This window comes from Petaurus breviceps, unplaced genomic scaffold, assembly GCF_028583685.1.
Source record: "Petaurus breviceps papuanus isolate PSGF00001 unplaced genomic scaffold, PetGlider_PUasm1.0 419, whole genome shotgun sequence".
Lineage (NCBI taxonomy): Eukaryota > Metazoa > Chordata > Mammalia > Diprotodontia > Petauridae > Petaurus > Petaurus breviceps.
In genome coordinates this window covers 7,739,312-7,761,090 of record NW_027186324.1, presented here as the reverse complement: position 1 = coordinate 7,761,090, position 21,779 = coordinate 7,739,312, and the positions used below count along the sequence as shown (strand labels likewise).

General features: G+C 39.8%; 1 protein-coding gene across 3 annotated transcripts in view; it reads left to right on the top strand.

Moving 5' to 3' along the window:
- ACE2 (angiotensin converting enzyme 2) overlaps positions 1 to 21,779 on the top strand; it is a 69,311-nt gene that overhangs the window by 15,788 nt on the left and 31,744 nt on the right. For 2 of the 3 annotated variants that reach the window (XM_069100640.1, XM_069100639.1), the window contains 6 exons: positions 6,491 to 6,649; positions 11,631 to 11,724; positions 12,551 to 12,694; positions 16,971 to 17,080; positions 17,996 to 18,101; positions 21,626 to 21,723. In XM_069100640.1, coding sequence (XP_068956741.1) covers positions 6,491 to 6,649; positions 11,631 to 11,724; positions 12,551 to 12,694; positions 16,971 to 17,080; positions 17,996 to 18,101; positions 21,626 to 21,723 — 711 coding nt within the window. Of the gene's footprint in view, positions 1 to 6,086; positions 6,279 to 6,490; positions 6,650 to 11,630; positions 11,725 to 12,550; positions 12,695 to 16,970; positions 17,081 to 17,995; positions 18,102 to 21,625; positions 21,724 to 21,779 lie in introns of those variants that run through there. The other variant, XM_069100641.1, reaches the window with a different exon arrangement.

Sequence of the window (21,779 nt, the reverse complement as noted above, 5' to 3'; positions counted from 1 at the left end):
CCACATTACATCAGTTCATTTCTTTCAGGAAATGATGATCATCAAGGTCAATATATTTATCTTTTCCTGTTTACTACTTTTTTAAAAAAACATTTCTGTCTCAGCTACATAGAATAAGTGAAGGCTGTTGAAATTATTTATAGTAACCTCTCATCTCTATCTTTTCTTCTAATCCAATTTCAGTTTTAACCTTCATTCTAATTAATCGATCTGACTGTACATACAGACAATTCGTTCGGACAGAACTCCCACAACCAGTCACTTCCTTTCTGCTAAGATACGGCCAATTTTATTTTCTGTGGAATGAAATATTCACGAGAGATAAGCATGAGTCTTCTGAGTAGTCTACAGGGCTTTGGCCTCTTTAGAGCCATATTTTCCAACATAATTTTCCTCTCCTTCTGTGCCCCTTCTTAGCCAGGATGCTCCTGAAATAGGAAACATTTGTTGGGTCTGAAGATTTCAAGTTCTTCATAGTATGTCTGTACCTTTTCCATCTCCTGCAACAGAGGAAGGAGCATCAGCTGGCAATTATTTTTGAGATTTGTTTATGCTCATCATCAATACTGCAAGCTGAGATGACCCAGTGTCCCCTGAAATGCTATTCCTTGTTGCCTTTGGGTATAAGATGAAACCAGTTTGCCACCTCCTTTCTTTGACTCTTGTCTAAGGGGAGTCTGCATGCTTTCCTTCCATTTACCTGTGACTTCCATTTTCTGGCTTCATTTACCTAACATGATAACCTTCAGTGTGTTTCAGTTGTGGCTAAATACTTTGTCAAGTCACTTGGGCAAAGATCTTGCAGCTAGAATACCTATACTTGAGTTAATGTTTATAGATAGTCTAAGAACTGTGAGATTCTCAGTACCCTCTGACCTCTTTTCTTCCTTTCTACTATTATTATTGTAAGACCTGGGAAGGCTGCCTCTGTCACGTAACCGCATCACCTTCACCCCTTTGGTCTCTGAGCCACACACCATTGACAGGCAGTACAATGCAACCAGAAATACAAGGGATATGTAGTCAAAATATCTGAGTTACTCTGTGTACTAACTTTACTATGATTGTTGTTGTTTAGTCATTTCAGTTGTGTCCAACTCTTAGTGACTCCATTTGGGGTATCCTTGGCAAAGACACTGGAGAGGTTTGCCATTTCCTTCTCCAGCTCATTTAACAGATAAGGAATTTGAGGCAAACAGGGTTAAGTGACTTGCCCAGGGTCACACAGCTAGCAAGTATCTGAAGCCAGATTTGAACTCAGGAAGATGAGTCCAACTGAATCCAGGCCAGGTACTCTATCTACTGCACCATCTAGCTGCCCAGGAACTTGGTTAAAGAATTCCTAATATGCTTATGAATTTCAATTATTCTAGAACAGGGTAAATGTATAGTAAAAATAAAGGGCTCCAGAATCACCAAGACTCAGAGCTGATAAGATTTCTTTTGTTTTGGCTACTTCTTTTTCTTTTTGGAGGGGGGAAGGCAAGGCAGTTGGGATTAAGTGACTTGCCCAAAATCACACAGCTAGTAAGTGTCAAGTGTCTGAATTCAGATTTGAATTCAGGTCCTCCTGACTCCAGGGCCGGTGCTCTATTTGCTGTGCCAGCTAGCTACCCTTGGCTTTTCCTTTCTTAATAAGTCTATTAAAAGAAAGGAACGAGAGGCAGCCAGGTGGCGCAGTGAGTAAGAGTGCCAGCCCCGGAGTCGGGAGACCCGGGATCCTGTACCCGGCCTCAGATACTTGGCACCCACACAAAATAACTGGCCATGTAACCTTGAGCAAGTTACTTAACCCCAATTGCTTAAAAAAAAAGGAACTGTGAAAGCTTCTGTCTGCTACAGTGGTTAGGGGCTGTGTGGACAAGCGTTGTGGACTTGGAGAGCTCATTAAGAAAAGAAAATAAAATCTGCTTTCTCCTGAATTGTGCAGCCTGGTTTTAAGAGCTGTCCTCCATTCTCTTGGAGAACTGTGCGAGGTTTGACTTTGTTTGGGATGAGTAACAATAGGTTGTGGACGTTTAATACATTTAAAATAACATACAGAATAGCATGGAAAAGAGTAGAAAATCATGATGTTAAAAAAAGCAGAGTATCAAGAAAGAGCCATGATTTTGACGTATTTCTGAAGTGCAGAGGTATGAGGCTTTAAGCACTAGATGGGAGCAAAAAGCCTTATATAAATACAGCTATCCTGAAAATAAAGACTAGAGTCAATTGCAGCTCCTTAGAGAGGCATTTTATAAGCACCAGACATTTTAAAACTTTAATGGAATATTTACACGTGAGCTAATCCTGTAGTTTTTTATTTAGGTTTAGATTTGGAAGTGGTGGTAGTGGAAGGAATAAAATATAAAGACAGAGATGAGAAATGGGGTTTTGGTGAGGAGCCTGGCCAGACTCTCTAGCTTGCATCTAGCCCATCACTCCTACACGTGGCTCCTCATCCACAGTACAGCTCTGGTTCTACTAGGCTAATAGGGACTGGGGTTACCTCGGGGCTAACTGCTATCTGTCTCCCTCCTTATCATTCCCACTCCAGACCCTCATTACTTGAACTGATGCTACAGGTCTCCCTGTCTCTTTTTTTCCCACCCATACTGTCCCCAGTGTTCACAGATTACTCTTCTGAGGCAGTGGTCTTCAAACTTTTTTTGGTTATACACCCTGAACCCTTAACCGTCTGCCATGACCCTCTTAACCATCACCCCTCACTGTGATTCTTGTAAGGGAATCTGAGGAGTTAAAGAAAATGGGATTTTCCCAGTGGCACTTGTGTGATTCTGCTATTGGTGAATGGGTCGTAAATTCAGTTATAATTTACCTCAGGGACCAATGCTGACTCACAGTGAGGGAGGTTGAGAGCTCATCTAGGGGTGGGGAGAGCCAGTGGCGGTGTTAGGGTACAGACCAGGTGTGGTTTTCTTAAATGCCAGCCCCTCATTGGTTTTCCTCTGGATAGTGGGATGTAACTAATCCCATCTTGATCCTTTTCTGACTGATTGATCAACCACCCTTGGAAGTCATGCCACAGATGACTTTTCTTGTCATGCTTCGGCTCTCTCACCCACCACACACACACACACACACACACACACACACACCACAGAGACACACACTCTCATACACACACACACACACATCCCACACACCCACGCACACACACCCATGCACACCCACCCACCACACACACACATGCACACACAGACACACTCACGCACATGCGCACACACATACCATATACACACACACACCACACACATACACACACAGAGACACAGACATACACTCACATGCACACACATGCACACACACCACATAGGCACACACATGCACACACATATACATACACACCCACCCACCACACACACACACACCACACGCACACACACACCACACACACACACACTTTGGAGACCATCATTCTGAAGCACTGTTTTTTATCGTGTCATGTGACGGCTAAAAAAGCATCAATGGCTCTCTACTATTCAAATGTTTTCAAACTCTTCAGGGATGAGACTTCAATATTTGGCTCTCAGTCTACTCTTCCAGTCTTACTTCCTTCTTTTCACCCCAATATAAAGATTCTGTGACATCCGGGCCAGTGCCCTTATTATCCTCTGAACTAGTCCTGCTGTTTCCCATCTCCCTTGTCTTTTTTCAAGTAATTTCCCATACCTGGAATGCTTTACCATCCCCGTCCTTTTCTACCCAAATCCTAGCCTATTCCTAACCTAAACAAAATCTTAACCTAACCCTAACCTAACCCAGTCAAAGACCTCGCCTAATGCAGACTTGGGTCAAGCTCTATGTTCATGAAGGTTATTCCATGTTTATCTTCTCCCCTCTGAATTCCTTTAGCCTCGATTGCCTATAAGCCACTTATTGGGCACCTAGTCACACATAGTCATCCACTGCTATCTAAGTGTTCTTAGTATGTGTTTTGTCTGTCTTATGGGCACCTCTCTCCACCTCAGTTTCCTCATCTTTAAAATGAAAGTATGTCCTAGAAGAGGCCAAATGTTTCTTCTAGCCCTAACGTAAACTTGTAAAGGGCATGAACTATGCCTGATATTTCCCCCATATTTGTCACTGGTCTTGGTCTGGAGCTTGGCTCCAAATGGGTATCCATCTAATGATTTAAGACACAGCAAATCCTAGTTGCCATAGCAGATGGGAATGGGGTTTTGGATTGTATTATAGAGCTTGTTCTTTATAATTTCACAGGGAAGATAGGAAATGGGAGAATTCTACAGAACTAGGAAGTCTATCTTTTTGATAGCATTCCAAGGAGAAACCAGGAAGTGCGTGGAGAGATTTACAAAAATCTACCAGAATTAGAAACATATTGGATGACCTTGAACGTGTTTTATGTTTATTTTTCAAAAGAATCTTTATGGTTCCCCTCATTGAATTCCTCCTAAAACCAGCTCTGTGATGGAGTGAAATCTCACAGGAGGAGGGAGTCTGCTGTATTATAGAACTCTTAGAATTCCCATCCTTAAAAGGCTATAGGAAGTCAATGGGAATTCCAAGAAATCTCTAATAGGCAGATTCTCTCCTCCTGTGAAAGAGATCTCACTCAAATATTGGTATAAAGAGTTTGTCACTTTACCAAAGTTTTTCCCCCTAAATAGAGTCCGCAAACCCCAATTTTATTAAAAAAATAAAGTTTTTATTGATGTTTTTCATTTTAACATCACTTAGATTTTTCCCTTGAATTCCTTCTCTGTCTTTCCCAGACAGGCATCCTTTATAGCAGAGAATTTTTAAAGAAGAGGGGAAAATCAGCAAAATCATGTAATAAATACATTAAGGAATCTAACATTATGTCCGGCATTCCACACTATAGACCATTTCCACTTCTGCAAACGTATAGGCAGAGGCTTCTCATCTCTATCTCTTCTTTTGGAGTTAGTCTTATTCTTTTTTTTTTTTTTTAAGCAATCGGGGTTAAGTAACTTGCTCAAGGTTACAGGGCCAGTTATTTCTGGGTGTGGTGCTGAGTATCTGAGCCCAGATTCTATCCAGGTCATCCCGACACTGGAGCCGGTGCTCTTACTCGCTGAGCCACCTGGCCGCCCCTAAGCAATTGGGGTTAAGTAACTTGCTCAAGGTTACATGGCCAGGTGTTTCTGGGTGGGTGCTAAGTGTCTGAGCCCAGGATTTGATCTCCAGGTCTTCTCAACACTGGAGCCGGTGCTCTTACTCGCTGTGCTACCTGGCCGCCCCTTAGTTAGTCTTATTTTTCACAATTTCACACATCATATTTGACTATTTTTGTGGTGGTTATTCCTTCCATTTATATTGATGTAGATTTTGTATAATACTTTTTTCTTGACCTTACTTTGCATCATTCATGGAAATTCTTTCATGCTTCTTTGTACTTATAGTGTTCATCATTTCTTACCATCTAAGTAACATGCCATTGCAGTCATGTACTACAGTTTCCTTAGCCATTTCCCAATTGATGGACATATGTTTTGTTCCTAATTCTTCACAAACATAAAAAAAAAGTACTGCCATAAATATCTTTTTTTTCCAGTGGTCTCCTTACTGTATATACCTAACAATGGAATTTCTGGATCAGAGAGTATGGACATTTTCACCATTCCATTTGCCCAATTCCCAGTTGATTTCCAGAGGAATTGCACTAATTCACAGCTCCACCAACAATGACCGAGTGTACCTCTCTTTCCCACCCTCTCTAACATTGATTATTGCCATATTTTGCCATGCTTCCAAATTTGATGAATGTGAAACAAAAACTCAGGATTGTTTTGATTTGTATTTTTAAATTGTTATTGGTGATTTGGAGAATTCTTTCATATGGTTGTTAATAGTTCACAATTGTTCTTTTAAAAACTGTTAAACTCCCATCTTAATGATGTCAAGCTATTAAAGATAAGAACTCTAAGAGTCTGCAGTCCCAGACAGCTAAGGGAAGGGACTTGTACTCTTAGAGACCAGACTGATGGGAAAGTCTGGTCATGAGATATGCCAACCAGATGTGACCTACTGACCCTGCTCTGACCCTGAAGTAGCAAGAGAATTAATCTATTTAAGAAAGAAGAAATGAATGAGTGAAAGAGCATTTTTCATCCATCCCTAAGGTTTTACTATATGTGATGCATTGTAGAAAGCAATGGGGCTACAAATACAGGAGCCAGCCCTCAACAAGCTTCTTTAAATAGGGGGAGACTACTCTGTAGGAGAGAACGTTTATATAATTCAGAAGGTCCCAGGAATTAGAGTCAGTTCACTGACACACACTGCCAGAGGCAATGACAATTTTTATTTTATCACAGTTTTCAGAGTGAGAGGCAGAAGGGAGCAGAAGGGGCAGGGTTAAAGATGGGGACATGTAGTCCCAGGGCCCTCTGAGCCCAGGACTTAGCAACTGCATTCTCTCCCAGATGCTGCTTTATTGCATCCCTGGGTCACATCAGTTGAAGCGGTCCAATGACTCTGGCCTCCCCTTTTTTTGTTACAGAATGAAGCAGCAGCCAGGTGGTCTGTGTTTTATAATGTCCAGTCCAACATTTCCAGAACATATCCACTGAATGAAATTTCAGATCCCCATATTAAACTTCAGTTAAAGGCTCTTCAAGAGAAAGGAGCTGCAGTGTTACCGGCTGAGAAGAATGCGCGGGTAAGTTGGCAAAAGTTGATGTGCTGGTCACTAGAGTTAAAATGTTGTTATTGCTTAGTCATTTTTTAGTTGTCTGACCCTTTCTTGGGATTTTCTTTGCAAAGATATTGGAGTGATTTTCCATTTCCTTTTCTAGCTCATTTTATAGATGAGGAAACGGAGGCAAACAGGGTTAATGACTTGCACAGGGTCACACAGCTAGTAAGTGTCTGAGGTTGGATTTGAACTCGTCTTCCTGGTTCTGGACCCAGCACTCTTATCCACTTCACTACCTAGCTGCCTTAGAGCTAAAACACTTGGGGGAAAACACTAATTTTATAGATGAGGAAAATAAGGACTATCAAAATGGACTGACTTATTCAAGATCATGCTGGTCAATAAGTAGAGGGAGTAGATAATATAAAGCTAGGGATGATATTAACTAGCCTTAAATTTTTTTTTATCTACAAATATAGTTCATTGATTTCCAAGGGAGTTTTGTGCATGAGTTTGCTTTCCAAAAGTTGGAGTTGGTACAGAAGACTGTTGCTCTGATGCTATGGAAGGAACACGGGGCTAGGCATCAAGAGGTGTGGGTTCTAGTGCCGGCTTGATGACCTCAGGAAACTCATCTCACTCATGGCAGCATAGCTATCTATAGAGATTGAGATAGACGCAAAGATAGATGGATGATGGATACATAGTAATACCTAGATATCTACATCTATTTAAATTCATATAATGTATATTTATCCATATCATGACATGATATAGAAAAATATAGAGATTTAAATATAATAAAATATCAAATATATTTAAATATATAGACATCTAGATATGGCTATCATCAATTTCTCTGTCTGTGTGTCTTTCTGTCTGTCTGTCGATCTATCTATCTGTCATCTAACTAGCTACATAAAGAACATTTCATAAAAACACATTTCTAGGTTAGGAGCCCCAACTCTATAGGAAGTTTTCAGAAAGACCTGGAAAGACTTACATGAACTGATGCAAAGTGAAGTGAGCAGAACTAGGAGAACAATGTACATAGTAAAAATAATATTGTATGATGATCAACTGTGAATGACTTAACTATTCCCAGCAACACAAAGATCCAAGACAGCTCTGAAGGACGTATGATGAAAAATACTGTTGACTCCAGAGAAAGAACTGATGGAATCTGAATTCAGATAGAAGCAAACTGTTTTATTTTCTTTTCTTTTTTGTCTGTGTTTTCTTTCACAGAATGACTAATATAGAAATATGTTTTTCATGACTGCACATATATCACCTATGTCAAATTGCTTGCCTTCTCAATGAGGGGGTAAGGTAAGGAAGGTGGGAGAAAATTTGGAATTCAAAATTATTTTTTAAAATGAAGATTAAAAGGGTGGCTAGGTGGCACAGTGAATAGAGAGCACTGGCCCTGGAGTCAGGAGGACCTGAGTTCAAATCCAGCCTCAGACAATTAACACACAAAAAAAACTAGCCATGTGACCTTGGGCAAGTCACTTAGTCCCAAGTCACTGCCCTACCTTCCCCCCTCCAAAAAGCAAAAAAAAAAAAAAGTTAAAATTGTTTTTACATGCGATTGGGAAAAAAAGAACAATAATAAAATTCAAAAAGAAAAAACACCTTAGTTCTAGAGATACCTTAGGACTAAGGTGTTTTTATCTTGTATTTTGTTATGGTAGCTTCTTGGGCTGGTAAATTTCAGAGTTTATTGATTTAGAATCCAAATATTTCGAGCAAGACAGGATTTTAGCAAAAGATTTAGAGCAAGAAAGGGATTGTCTAGTTACACATTCAATTAGGGATTATCTAATCAAACACTAAACTTATAGATGAGGAAAATAAGACTTATCAAGATGGACTGACGTATTCAAGGTCACACTGGTCAGTAAATAGAAGAATGATGATTTGGCCCCAAATCTCTTTTGACTCTCAGTCCATTGCCTTAGCTTCCTGCCTGGGATCTCTGTAGTTCTCATTTGCATTTCATGATCCTGAATTTATGCATTGTAAGTAGTGAAGACGTTGAATATGACCTTATAAAACAGGGCTTTCCATTCCTCTGAGACCCAGGGCAGCCCTGAGAACATCATTCAGAGTACTGATCGATTCTAAATTTGCTGTACATGATATGATTCTCTAAGACTGAAAGAAAACTCCTAGAAACTTAACAGTAGTGAAAAGCAAAATGACCAAGAAATTTAAAAAAATCAATATGCCTCAAGTTTACCTGATACTCATCCATGAACTTTCCTCTAACAGTTTTGGTTTCTTCCAGGGCCTAATATACGTTAAGTGGCTTTAGCCTCTGTATTTTCTTTCTCTACTACTTTGCTCAAAGTTATCAAAGGTTTGTTTTCCCCCAACCTTTTAATCATAATTACAACTCCTCCACTGAAGTCCTACTCTGATTTGGTACCACGGCGTGGGCCCAAACATATATTAAACGCCTACCCGTAGTATTTATGTGCCAGGTGCTGGGGATGCAATACAGAAAAATGAAACCCTTTCTTGAGAACTGGGTCAGATCCTCCCTGGCTCAAAAGGCTGGTCTAGGAACGAGACTAGCAGACTTCAGCAAGGCTCATCACCAGAAATTGGCCACCAAGTAATAAATTGTTTTGGTCACAGTAACTCATAAACATGGGGGGACTGTGTCCTTCATTGATGGAGGAAATGTTGATGCCAATGAAATTATGGATTTTTTAAAAAATTGAATAATGAAAGTCAGAATGATACAGTGGGAACCCCCCCCCACCCCAAAACTTAGTATTTGGAGTCTTTTGGATCCTTTTTCTGTCATTTATGTCCTGTGTGATTTTGCACAAGTGCTGTAACTTCTCTGGGCCTCAGTTTCCTCATTTGTAAAATGAGTGAGTTGGACTAGATGCCATCTAAATCCTTTTGGTGCTAAACTTGTGAACCTATGACTGTGTGCACATTGCAGGCCAAATAAGCATTTATTAAGTGCCTATTGTGTTCTGGGAACTGTGCTTACTGCTAGGACAGTAAGCTGGGTCTCAATTTCCTCTGTTTTCTTCCATGGCTTCCATGGTCTCATCTGGAGCATCTAGGTGGCACAGTGGACAAAGTACCAGGCTCAGAGTCAAGATGACTGATCTTCCTGAGTTCAAACCTAGCCTCAGATACTTATTAGCTGTGTGACCCTGGACAATCACTTAACCCTGTGTGCCTCAGTTTCCTCATCTGTAAAATGAGCTGGAGAAGGAAATAGCAAGGCATTCTAGTATCTTTGCCAAGAAAACCCCACATGCGATCACGGAGAGCTGGACACGACTGAAAAACAGCATAATCTCACCCAGTTCTGAATCTGCTGTCATAGTATAATAATAAGCTATATTCATACAAGCTTCACAGTTTACAGAGGCAGGCTCTTTGCAAGTAACATCATCCTCATTTGGCAGATGTGGAAACTGAGATGCTAAATGATTTTCTGGCGGCAGCAAAACCAGTAAGTGGAGTCTAGAACCCAGACCATTTAATCCTACACCTGTTCCCTTACTATTACACAGTGCTGACTACAGCAGCATTTTCAGCCTTGTGGGTGTCAGAGGGTAATGTCTTTGGGCAAAAGCATCACCAAAGAACCACTATGTCTGGGCAAGTCTTAGTCTACCTCCAGCAGCGGGGCTGCAGAAACAGGAAAGGTATTTCTGTTGTTCTTTGGAAAGAAATTAAAGTTGTCCATTATTTATACTCAGTCTTCTCAGCAAGAATTCATGGTGATGAAGCAGGCAATCTGGAAGAAAGACAGAGGGAAAAGAGACCATTTCTAGTTTTTCTTTCTAGGTACCTCAAGCCCTCACCTCCAGGAAACTCTTTCTATTTGTTACACAGATATTTTCTCTACAGTTGGCTGGTATGATCAGAATATAGACCAAATCTCCAAAATGAAAGATCTTTTGATAAAATAAATACATTAAATGTCTAATATATATTACATGTACTATATCATGTAATAAATAATATATTATTCTTCATATATGTGTATACACACATATACACATAAGCATGAAATAACATGAAAAATAACATTCATTGTATCTGCCTCAGTTTTTATATAAATATGCATATTTGAAGGGAAAAAACATGCTACTTATACCTAGACCTGTATGGTCATTCTCTTTGACACAGGCTCAACCAATAATGAGCTTTAGTAGATGGAAGCAAATGCAAATTGTAGCATAGCAAATTGAAGCGAATTGTAGACATTATAAAATTTTCTCATTGGACACTCACAACAACTCTGTAAAGTGGGTGTTAGTTTTATCTTCATTTTACCAGTGAGGAAATTGAGACTCCAGGTCATTAAATGTCTTTCTTGATCAGGGTCACCCAACTGAAAAATAATTGAAACAAAATTTGAACCAGGCTATACCTACTCCAGGTGTGGTGCTCTGTCCAATGTAGCCAACTGCCTCATTTTCAAAATAACAAAAATAGCTAGCATTTATACACGACTCTTTCAAGATGTGCAAAGCACTTTGCATATGCTATACTATTTGATCCTTACAACCTTCCTGTGAGGTGGGTGCTATTATTATCCCACCTTTTACAGATAAGGAAACTTGAGTCACACAGTGGTTCAGTGACTTGCCCAGAACCACACAGCTAGTAAGTATCTGAGGTTGGGTTTGAATTCAGGTCTTCCTAACTCCAGATCCAGAGTTCTATACACTGTCCCACCTAACTGTATAAAATACATATGAAGGTGACAGTTAGGTGGCACGTTGAATAGATGCCCTGAAGTCAAGAGGACCTGAGTTCAAATGTGGCCTCAGAAGCTTGACACATTTACTAGCTGTGTGACCTTGAGCAAGTCACTTAATCCCAATTGACTTGCCTTCCCCCCAAGATATATATATATGAAGTAGTCATTCCGCTGTCAGAGGGCCAGCATGTCAGCCTCAATTATCCTGCATTTATTTTCTTTCGTGGCTTTTCTAACACTGTAATATTTTTATTATAGCTGAACACAATCATGAATACCATGAGCACTCTCTACAGTACGGGAACGGTCTGTAACTCCAAGACTCCTCAGGAATGCTTTTTGCTTGAACCAGGTACTCCATATGTTCCAACCCAGGGCCCATTTCCAGGTTTTCCAAGTGACATTGGGTTTTAGGTTTTGAAATGTGTGCATGTCTTAGGGATAGATATGCATTTAACCTGTTTCCATCTTCCCTCTCTAGTCTTAGTTCACATTCCTCCCCTTCATGGAATCTAGCGAAACCAGCCTCTTCACTCAAGCCATCACTCCACCTCCCCACCTTTCCTTCTCATAGGCTGTCGTCCCCTGTGCCTGCAATACTCTCCATGTGTTAGAATTCCCCTCAAACTCTATAACTGTTCATGCCCTCCAGTTACCTTGTATTCATTTCGCACATGCTTGTATGTGAATGTGTTATTTCCCCTAGTAGAAGGCAGACTTCTTGAGGACAGAGACTCTTTCATTCTTGTCTTTTTATGTCCAGTGCCTAGCATAACGGCTGATACAGAGTGGTACTTACTAAATGTTAATTGATGGACTAGTAATATGGTTTGTGGCTTTTGCCATGTCTCATCTACCTAGTTAGTAGAAAAAGGGCTTGTTTTTTCAAAGGTTCTGTTAAATTTATATTGAATATCAGTACAGATAACTAAACTTGTTTAATGTTTATGTTTAAAATAATTAATTTAAGTACACTGAATCTCATAATATTTTGGTCAGCCTCTGTAAGAATTCAATGTCCATTAATTTTCATTTACTTTTCAAGAATTGAAATTTCTACATTATTCCCTCATTAATGCCTTCTAGGAATATTATTAAATGGCTTAAAAGAGGTTATTAAATTTAGGCCAAGTTCAGGAATACACAAATATCCACTTTCATTTGTTTTGTGGTAATAGGTTTGGACAAAATTATGGAAGAGAGCAAAGATTATTATGAAAGGCTATGGGCCTGGGAAGGCTGGAGATCTAAAGTTGGCAAAGAAATGAGGCCATTATATGAAGAATATGTGGAACTGAAAAATGAAGTTGCAAAAGGAAACGGTAAGTTTATGCTTTGTCTTCTAGGGGGACCATATTTCTCATAAATGAAAATCAGTGACATTTCCAATGCCAACCAAGGATCAAGGCTCTCACTGAATTTAGGGTTTTCTGCTGGCTAAGGATATTTGGACAAAGACCATCACAATCACAAATTTGCTTTCTCCAGTCTTTGAGTATCTCAGACTTTCAGGAGTTGTGAAGTGTTTCAATTTTTTTTTTCATCTTACCTGACCTTATCTAATCAAATATTTAGTGGCTTTGGAGATCTAGAGGGCTCTCAGAAGGAATTGGGAGTAGATTTGGATCTCAGAGAAGTACAGATTCTTTGACTTGGAGAACTCCTTAATCGAGTCTAGAGGTATCAAACTCATGGTCAGTGGCTGGCAGAACTCCCTGAGTTCTGGCCCTGAACCAGATTAAAATATAATTGGGAAATGTATAAATAGGAATAGGGGCAGCGAGGTGGCACAGTGAGTAGAATATCATCCCTGGAGTCAGGAGGACCTGAGTTTGGATCTGGCCTCAGACACTTAACAGAAAACAAACAAACAAAAAAACTAGCCGTGTGACCTTGGGCAAGTTACTTAACCCCAACTGCCTTCCAAAAAGGAAAAGAAAATAAAAAAATAAATAGGAATAAAATGCAACATAGATAGTAATAATTTGTGGGTTTTGAAGTCAATCTGAGGCCTTCAGGGATCTGTTTTCTATTTGATTTTGAAGCCACTGGTTTAGTCTAATTCCCTTATTTTATAGGTAGGGATACACCCCTGAAAAAGTTAAGTAAGGAGGGCATTCACACCAGCCACACATTCATTTCTTACCAGGCTGGACTCTGGATCAAAGTATTGTGCCCCCATACCTGGCATTATTTCCTAGCCACCTTTCAACTTTCTTTTATGTGCTTCCATTAGAATGTAAGCATCTTGAGGGCAGGCACCATCTTTCCTTTTGTTTGTATTTATAGTCTCAGCACTTATCACAAACTCTGGGACATGTAAAAGTACTTAATAAATGCTTGTTGAGTGGCTGCCAGATTTGTCCAAGGTCTCACCACCAAAAGGGCCAAGACTACAACCAGATCAAAGAATACAGAATCCCAGGGTCAGAAGGGACCCTGTAATTCCTAGATTTAGAAAAATTGAAAAGTATCATAAAATTATTTTTTAATTTTAATTTCATTTTACAAATATGTACAGGGCCTAACTCTAAGGTATTGCAGGTTCCATTCTAGAACACAGCAATAAAGCAAACATTGCAATAAAGTAAGTCACACGAATCTGATTTTTCAGTGCCTATAAAATTTATATTTACATTATACTGTGGTCTGTTAAGTGTGCAATAGTATTATGTCTAAAAAAAAACAATGTACATATCTTAATTACTTTATTGCTAAAAAATGCTAACCATTGTCTGAGCCTGCAGCGAGTTGTAATCTTTTTGCTGGTGGAGGGTATGGCCTTGCTGTTGATGGCTACTGCCTGATCAGGGTGGCGGCTGCTGAAGGTTGGGGTGACTATGGCAGTTTCTTAAAATAAGGCAACAGTGAAGTTTTTCGCATAGATTGATTCTTCTCTTTAGCATGGGATACTATTTGATAGCATTTTACCGAAACTGGAGTCAATCCTCGCAAATCCTGCTGCTGCTTTATCCACTTAGTTTATGTAATACTTTTCAATTTTGTTGTGTCTCAGGGAATAGGAAGGCCCAAGGAGAGGGAGAGAGATGGGCCAGAGACAATTATTTATGGCTTATGTTTGCTGTATTATATAGGGGCAGTTTGTGGCTCCCCATAACAAACAGTTATAATAGTAACATCAAAGATCACTGATCACAGATCACCATGACAGATAAAATAATAATAGTGAAAAAGTTTGAAAAATTGTGAGAATGATCAAAATGTGCCACAGAGACATGATATAAGTATATGCTATTGGAAAATGATGCCAATAGACTTGATGCAAGGTTGCCACAAACCTTTCATTTGTAAAAAAAAAACAAACGAATGAATGAATGAATGAATACAAAAGTATTCACGAAGTACAGGAAAGCACAGCACAATAATATGAAGTGTAACACTTCATCGTGTTACCAAGGTGACTCAAGGAAGATAAAAGAGCCCCATTCACACAGGGAGCAAATAGAAAAGCTGACATCTGAACCCAAGTCCTCCAAACATGTAAGTCTAATCAGGAGTTCCATCTGTAACAACTCCCAAAAGCAGTCATGCAGCATACTTGTGAAAGACCTAAAGGTCTGCCTTTGGAGGCAGACTAGAAGGAAGGATGGATGAAAGGAAAGAAGGAAGAAAGGAAGGAAAAAAGGCAGGACAAAACAAGCATTTATTAAGTGCCTAATGTGGCCTCTATAGGCACTGTGCTAAAAGCTTTATAATGTTATTTCATTTGATCCTTACAATTAGCCTTGGGTGGTACATGCTATTATTATCATCACCATTTTACAGTTGAGGAAACTGAGGCAGACAAAGGTTAAGTAACTTGATTAAGGTGATACAGAAAGCAAGTGTCTCAGGTGGAATTTAAGCTCAGGTCTTCCTGACTCAAGGATATTCCTACGGTTTCTTTGCCCCCAAACCCCGAATGGGGTCACAGAGTCAGACACAACTGAAAACAACTAAGTAACAGCTCTTTTAATTGTGCACAAATTTTATATATCTTCACTGATAACAAAGAAATTCCTCCTCTTCTTTGGCGTGTCTGTCTCTTCCGTTTTCAGCCTTCCCTGCTTTAGCAGCCTTTTGCCCTCAAGTGCAGAAATCTCCATTGGCTCCATCTTTGATCCTTTCTTCCTATATAATCTTTCCTTGCATTCGTTTACTCCCAAGGCTTCATTTTTCATCTCTACGATAATTATTTACTGATTTATATATTGAGCCCTAATCTCTATTCTCATTTTCAGTCCTGCTTTTCCCATGGTTACTGGACTTCTCCACCAACATATATCACTGATACATTCAGCACAACTTAAAATGAACTCAGCATCTTCCCCAGGTCCTAGCTCTCTCTCAAATATCACGATTTCTGTTAACATTATCATCTAAAGGCAAATAAGGTGAATCAGCGCTGGGCATGAAATTAGGAAGACCAGAGTTAAAATTCCACCTCAGACAATCCTGGGCAATTCGTTTAACCTCTGCTTGTCTCAGTTTCCTCATTTATAAGATGAGGCTGACAGTGATACCTGCTTCCCATGGTTATTGTGAGGCTGTTTTGAGAGAATATCATAAAGCCTTTTGCAAGTCTCCAAGTTCTCTCTAAATGGTGTTGTTGTCATCACTGCCATACTTTCTGTATTCAGGCTCAAAATGTATCTCTCTGTCCGGCTCTTCCCTCTTCCTTTCCCTCCGCGTCCAGTCTCTTGCTAGGGCCAATTGGATCTACCTCTATAACATTTCTTGGCTATGTCCCCTCTCCTCGACAAATGCTGCCGCCATCCTAATTCAGGGCCTCGTTAACTCTCATCAGAATTATTGTCATAACCTTTTAACTGATATCTCTGCCTCTAGTCTTATTTTTTCTTATTTATTTTACTTGATTTATTTATATTACATTATATTTGTATTAATTTTATTTATGTTGTTTTATTTTTATTTCCTGTATGATAAAATACAAACTAGTTAGCCTGGCATTTTCGGCCCTCCATATTCAGGTTCTAACCTTCTTACTATTCCCCTACATGTATTCTGAACTTCTTAGTGGCCTCTGATTTCATCATCCCCTCTCTTACTTTCATATTCACTCAAGGTCTCTGCTTTACCTTCAGCTCCTAGTTAGGTGGCTACCTCCCTAATGCTTCTGATACCCAGGCTAAAGATCTTTCCTTATCATAAAGCATTTTGACTAGACCCTTCCTTTGTGCTTAATACATTGTCTTGACCATGCTTATTTAAGTTAATATCTTATGCCCTTCTATTTCACTGTATATTCCAAAAAATCAGCTACTGTGTCACATTTCATTTTCGTATCCTTAGTGCCCGGCACATTTTTTAGATGACTTCATTATTGGAGGGAACTCTCATTGTGGAAACTCTATCCGCTGATGCAGATTAGCAACTCATCTGTAACTCATAGTCAGAAACAGTTGCCTGGGCTACTGAGACATTATGATTTGCCTGGGGCCATACCGCTAGCATATGTCAGAAGCGCCAATTAAACCGAAGCTTCAGTCTCCTAAATACCAAACTCCTCTTCCTTTCAATTTGTACGCGGCTTGTATTCAGGATTTGTTGAACTAATGTTTTGTTTTATTTTTAAAGACTATGAAGATTATGGGGATTATTGGAGAGCAGATTATGAAATTGAAGGATCAAGTGAATCCTATAGTCGTTCTCAGCTGATTGAAGATGTGGAACAAATCTTTCTCCAGGTAGCAAACAGTTCAAGGATGTCACTTAATTCATACCTGACGTGCAGATTGGGACCACATGCAAAGGCTGACAGCTGATGATTGATTAGAACAGAGAAATAATGTCCAGTGGAATGCTTTTTCCTTCCCATGCTTCCCAGTTCTTTCTAGGTGTCCTTGATTTATAAACTTACAGAATTTTATCACTGGGAAAGTCTGAAGTTTTCTAGTCTAAGCCTCTAGTTTGCCAATTTCTGCAGATGAGGAAAGGTATAGAAGTGCCTGCCATTACTCCCTACTCTCTATTTCTCTTCTGCTCTCAAATAATGACTGAAAAATGGGACTAGGAAAGTTACTGGAACAGTCCTTTGGCCTTTGCTTCCAGCGGTGTTTCCTTCCCACCTCCACCCTCATTCTTTTTCTTCTTCTTTCATTTTTATTTTTGGCCTGAACAAGGCTTCAGGGAAGTTCCTATGGAGAATTTGCAACAGCTTCCTTTCCTCACACTCTGACTCCTGGACCTTTCCTCCAAACTTCCCGCTCTAGGCAGCTCACATTGTCTTGTCCAAATGCCCTCTTCTTAGAGATGAGAAAATGGAGTCCCCGAAGATTTTATTGACTTGCTTAAGGTTTACCTAGCTCAGGTTGGGCTGTCAAAAATAAAATCAGACAACATCCTAAAAATGATGTATTCCTTCAGAAGAGTTCTGGGCATAAATCCATAAATCTAAGCCTGGAGTGGAATGAATTGCCATAAAAAAAAGAATAGAAGATATGCCTTTAGCTTCTCCAGATTTCTCAGAGTGGGAGAAAAATTTTACTTATACATTTGTAGTGTACAAGGAAGTTTCAGCTTCTGGAGTCAGGGACATGGCAGGAGAGGATGAGCTGCTGTTTGCTTGGTATCCTTCATATTTTGTTGATTTTTTTTTTCAGATAAAACCACTGTATGAACATCTACATGCCTATGTGAGGAGAAGGCTGATGGCCACCTATGGCCCTCTAATCAGTGAAACTGGGGGTCTTCCTGCTCATTTGCTTGGTAATAAAAGGCAGTCTACCATCTTTTTACTATTTATTTAAATTGGTCATGTGGTGTTCATTGCTTTTGGGCACAGGGACAAACAGTCTTAATGAGGGAGCTGAAACTTAGAGGGACTGATTGCATTTCCCAAGCCTCTAACATCTAGACATAATTGAACTAGTATCTAGTTAGTAGGCATGATTAATTAAAATAGGAAGCCATTCCCCCAGAGCAGTGTCCCTGTTTCCCAGGATCTCATCGAACCCCTTTTCTCCCCAATTAAATGCCTCTTCCCGTTTAATTTGCCTTTAAAAGTTGATTTGAGAACTCTTTTTCTGCAGGTTTGTCCCCAACTAGAGTTTTATGATGCTTGCCTTGGGCACGTCACAAAACTGCTAGTTTTTCTGAGGTAAAAACCTTTGATGAAGTCCATGACTCAAAAGGATTTAGTACCAGAAGGAAGCCACAGTTCAAAATGCATCCCCCACCAAATTCCCCCTTCCCAGAGGACACCAATAGAAATGGTTCTGTCCTGTATCTGAAGCCCTTGGGTCAAAATGTCTCATCAGTCAGCAAATCTGCAAGCATTGATTAAGCCCGAATGGAGTCCCAGGTGTTGTGCAAGGGACTAGAGATGCCATAATGAGACAGACTCTTATCCTCGAGGACCTTATGTTTAGTGGGGTAGCCAACCTGGAGATGCTTCCTGTTTCTTTCGGCGCCCATTCCCTCACCTAGTAAACTTAAAAAACGAAACAAAAACCCAAAACACTGTTGCAAAAGAAAGTGTTTACTGTATTGGAGGAGAAAGTTTTATTGAATGAACAAGAGATGCAACACCTCAAAGTCTTGACTAGGCAGTTTCTGCTCCAAGGATCCTTTTAAAGAAGTCCCTGGCATGAGGCTTCCTCTGGTTGAGGGAATGGCAGGAGGCTTCCTGCCATTAATTTACAATTCAGGCTTCAGGTATTGTTCTCTGCTGCCCTCTTCTGTCAATTGACTGAACTCTTGTTCAGTCATTTTTCAGTCATGTCCGACTGACAGTGACCCCACTGGGGATTTTCTTGGCAGAGATACTGGCATGATTTGCCATTTCCTTCTCCAACTCATTTTACAAATGATGAAACTGAGGCAAACAGGGTTAAGTGACTTGTCCAGGGTCACATAGCTAGTAAATGTAGGAGGGCAAATTTGAATTCAGGAAGATGAGTCCACTGTGCCACTGAGCTGCCACTTACTGAGCTCTACAGGTGGTTAAAGTGCGATTCCCAGCAAGATGTTCTGTCTTGCTTTCAATACAGCTTTGAGGTGAGAGGAACTGTGCCCCTCCCCTCCAAATAACCATAGGAGCTTTCTCTTCTTGCAAATCAAGAATAGACCAGAATTTCCAAAAGTTCTGGTTGTTTGACTGGAGTTGCAGCCAGATTGAGAGCTATCCTCTAATTAGATTTATTCCCTGCATATATAATATTGTAATAATATATGCAATAATTCAAGGTAGCCCATCACAATCTCCTGTGAATGTTAGTTTCATGAGAATCCTCATTGCCAATCTTGAGTTCAGGTGCAGTTACCAGAACACTATTGCTTCCAACATGAAGGATGGGTGGCCCATTCTATTCAAGGGAATGCTTTTTATTTGTCCAGAAACTGCTTGTTCTGCCACATTTTGAGCATTCAAGATGTCTAAGATTGTCAGTATTCCCTGCTAGTTATTAGCCCTGTCCTGAGTGGGGAATGTGGTTCACCATCAGTTCCTAAGGCATGAGTATCCATAGATCACTACTGTTATGCATAAACTGAAAGGGGAGATAAGGCTATGTCCCAGAATTCACTGCATATTATACTGTGGACCTCCTTCCTGTCGTCAGCTTCAAGCATGGGAAAAGTTGAGGGGGTGGAGTGTGCAGAGGTGGGCAGGAACATTTCCTTGCTAGGTAATCCTGTGCTCTGCTTGGAGGGAACTGGCCCTTCCCTCCTGATGTTTACAACTTAAGATAGACAAGAGTAATGATGCATTATGGAATAGTGGAAATAGCTTTGGATGTAGAATCAGGAGACCTGAGTTCAAATTCTAGCTCTGACACTTACTAACGTTGTAACTATGGACAATCTACTTCACCTTAAACATCTTTTCATATCTAAAATGGTGATGATAATAACTGCACTACTATCTAAGCATGGTATAGTCCAGTGATTTTAAGCTCAGGGATTCCTGTGGGCCACATATTGACTCCGAAAACTACAAATTAACATTATCTATGTTGCATTGTATTTTTATTTATTTTATTAAACACTTTCCAATTACATTTTAATCTGGTTTTTACTACAGCTATTCAGGGAGTATTGCAGGATGTAGACATTTTGACTTCAAAACCAAGAAGACGTAGGTTCAAATACTGGATGGTGAATAACTCTTCTTATCCAAGTAAACAGCAAACAGAAATTGGAGGTCCTCACACTAGAATATAATATAAAATACACATAGTTAATGAACATCCCCTCTGGGAGTGAGATGGATCAATCAAGCGAGAGACCCAATTTTACTCAAGAGGAAATTCCTTGGACATCTCTAGGGAGGCATGCTAGAAATCAGGGACATGTCAAGGTGCTGTCTCCCACTACACACCAGCAAAAGGTTCTCTTTTTTCCTATTGACAAGAATCTATCTGAAGCCATGTTTGTATCCCTTAAAGAAGGAATAAATTGTGTCTCTTATCTTCAAAGCTTTCTTGCCAACTCTGTCCCTTATGAAGGCAAAGGAGTATCCTGTCAATATTCTCTCCACCAATTAGGAGAATCTAATGAAAAATTCTCCAAACTTGACTGGAAATTTAGGTCCTATTATTTATTACCATTAATAATTATCAGCCAATAGCCTTTCAGTACATCAATCTGCAATTTTGTAGATGTGAGTACTCCCTCTACTGATGCTGATTACATCCCCTCTTTGACAAAGGAGGTAGCCATTCAAATTTGCTTTGGATTCAAAAATCATTACCTTAAAGTCAACCTCTTCATGAGCCTTTCAGGATTTAGCTTAACTGGGTAACAGACATAGAGCACATTGCTGGGTTATATACTATTGTCTATGTGCAAAGAAAGCACTGTGCATAGAAAGTAAAAAAAAAATGAAATAATCCTCCTCAAAGGGATTTTAGTTGATGAGGATTGTTTGACCAAAGAATGGTGGAATATAAAGAGTAGAAATGCTTTCTCTCCACAACATAAACTGCATTGGCCTGAGATGGGCCTAAGAGTTTGGAAACCTCCAAATAGATTCATTGCAGTATTTCCAAATAATTTTGATATTTTTAAACTTATTTTCCCTGCTTTAGTGGTTTTATGGGATGGTAGAAGAACACATAAGGAGAGGGACTGGGGGTAAGGGGGGGAGTGGGCAAATAGGAAAGCAGAATTTGTAGAAGTCCTAACAAGGCCTAGAGTGGCATGAACCCTCTTATTTCGAGCATTACTTGGAAACTGTGATTATTTTTCTGTTGCCTTTCTTATGTGCCTTGATGGGCTTTTCTTTATTACAGGTGACATGTGGGGCAGATTTTGGACAAATTTATATTCACTGACAGTGCCCTATTCAGAAAAACCAAACATTGATGTGACTGAAGCCATGAAGGAGCAGGTAACTTGAACACAATTTTTGTAAATTGGAGTTTTAGCTCCGTCTTATTTTTTTAA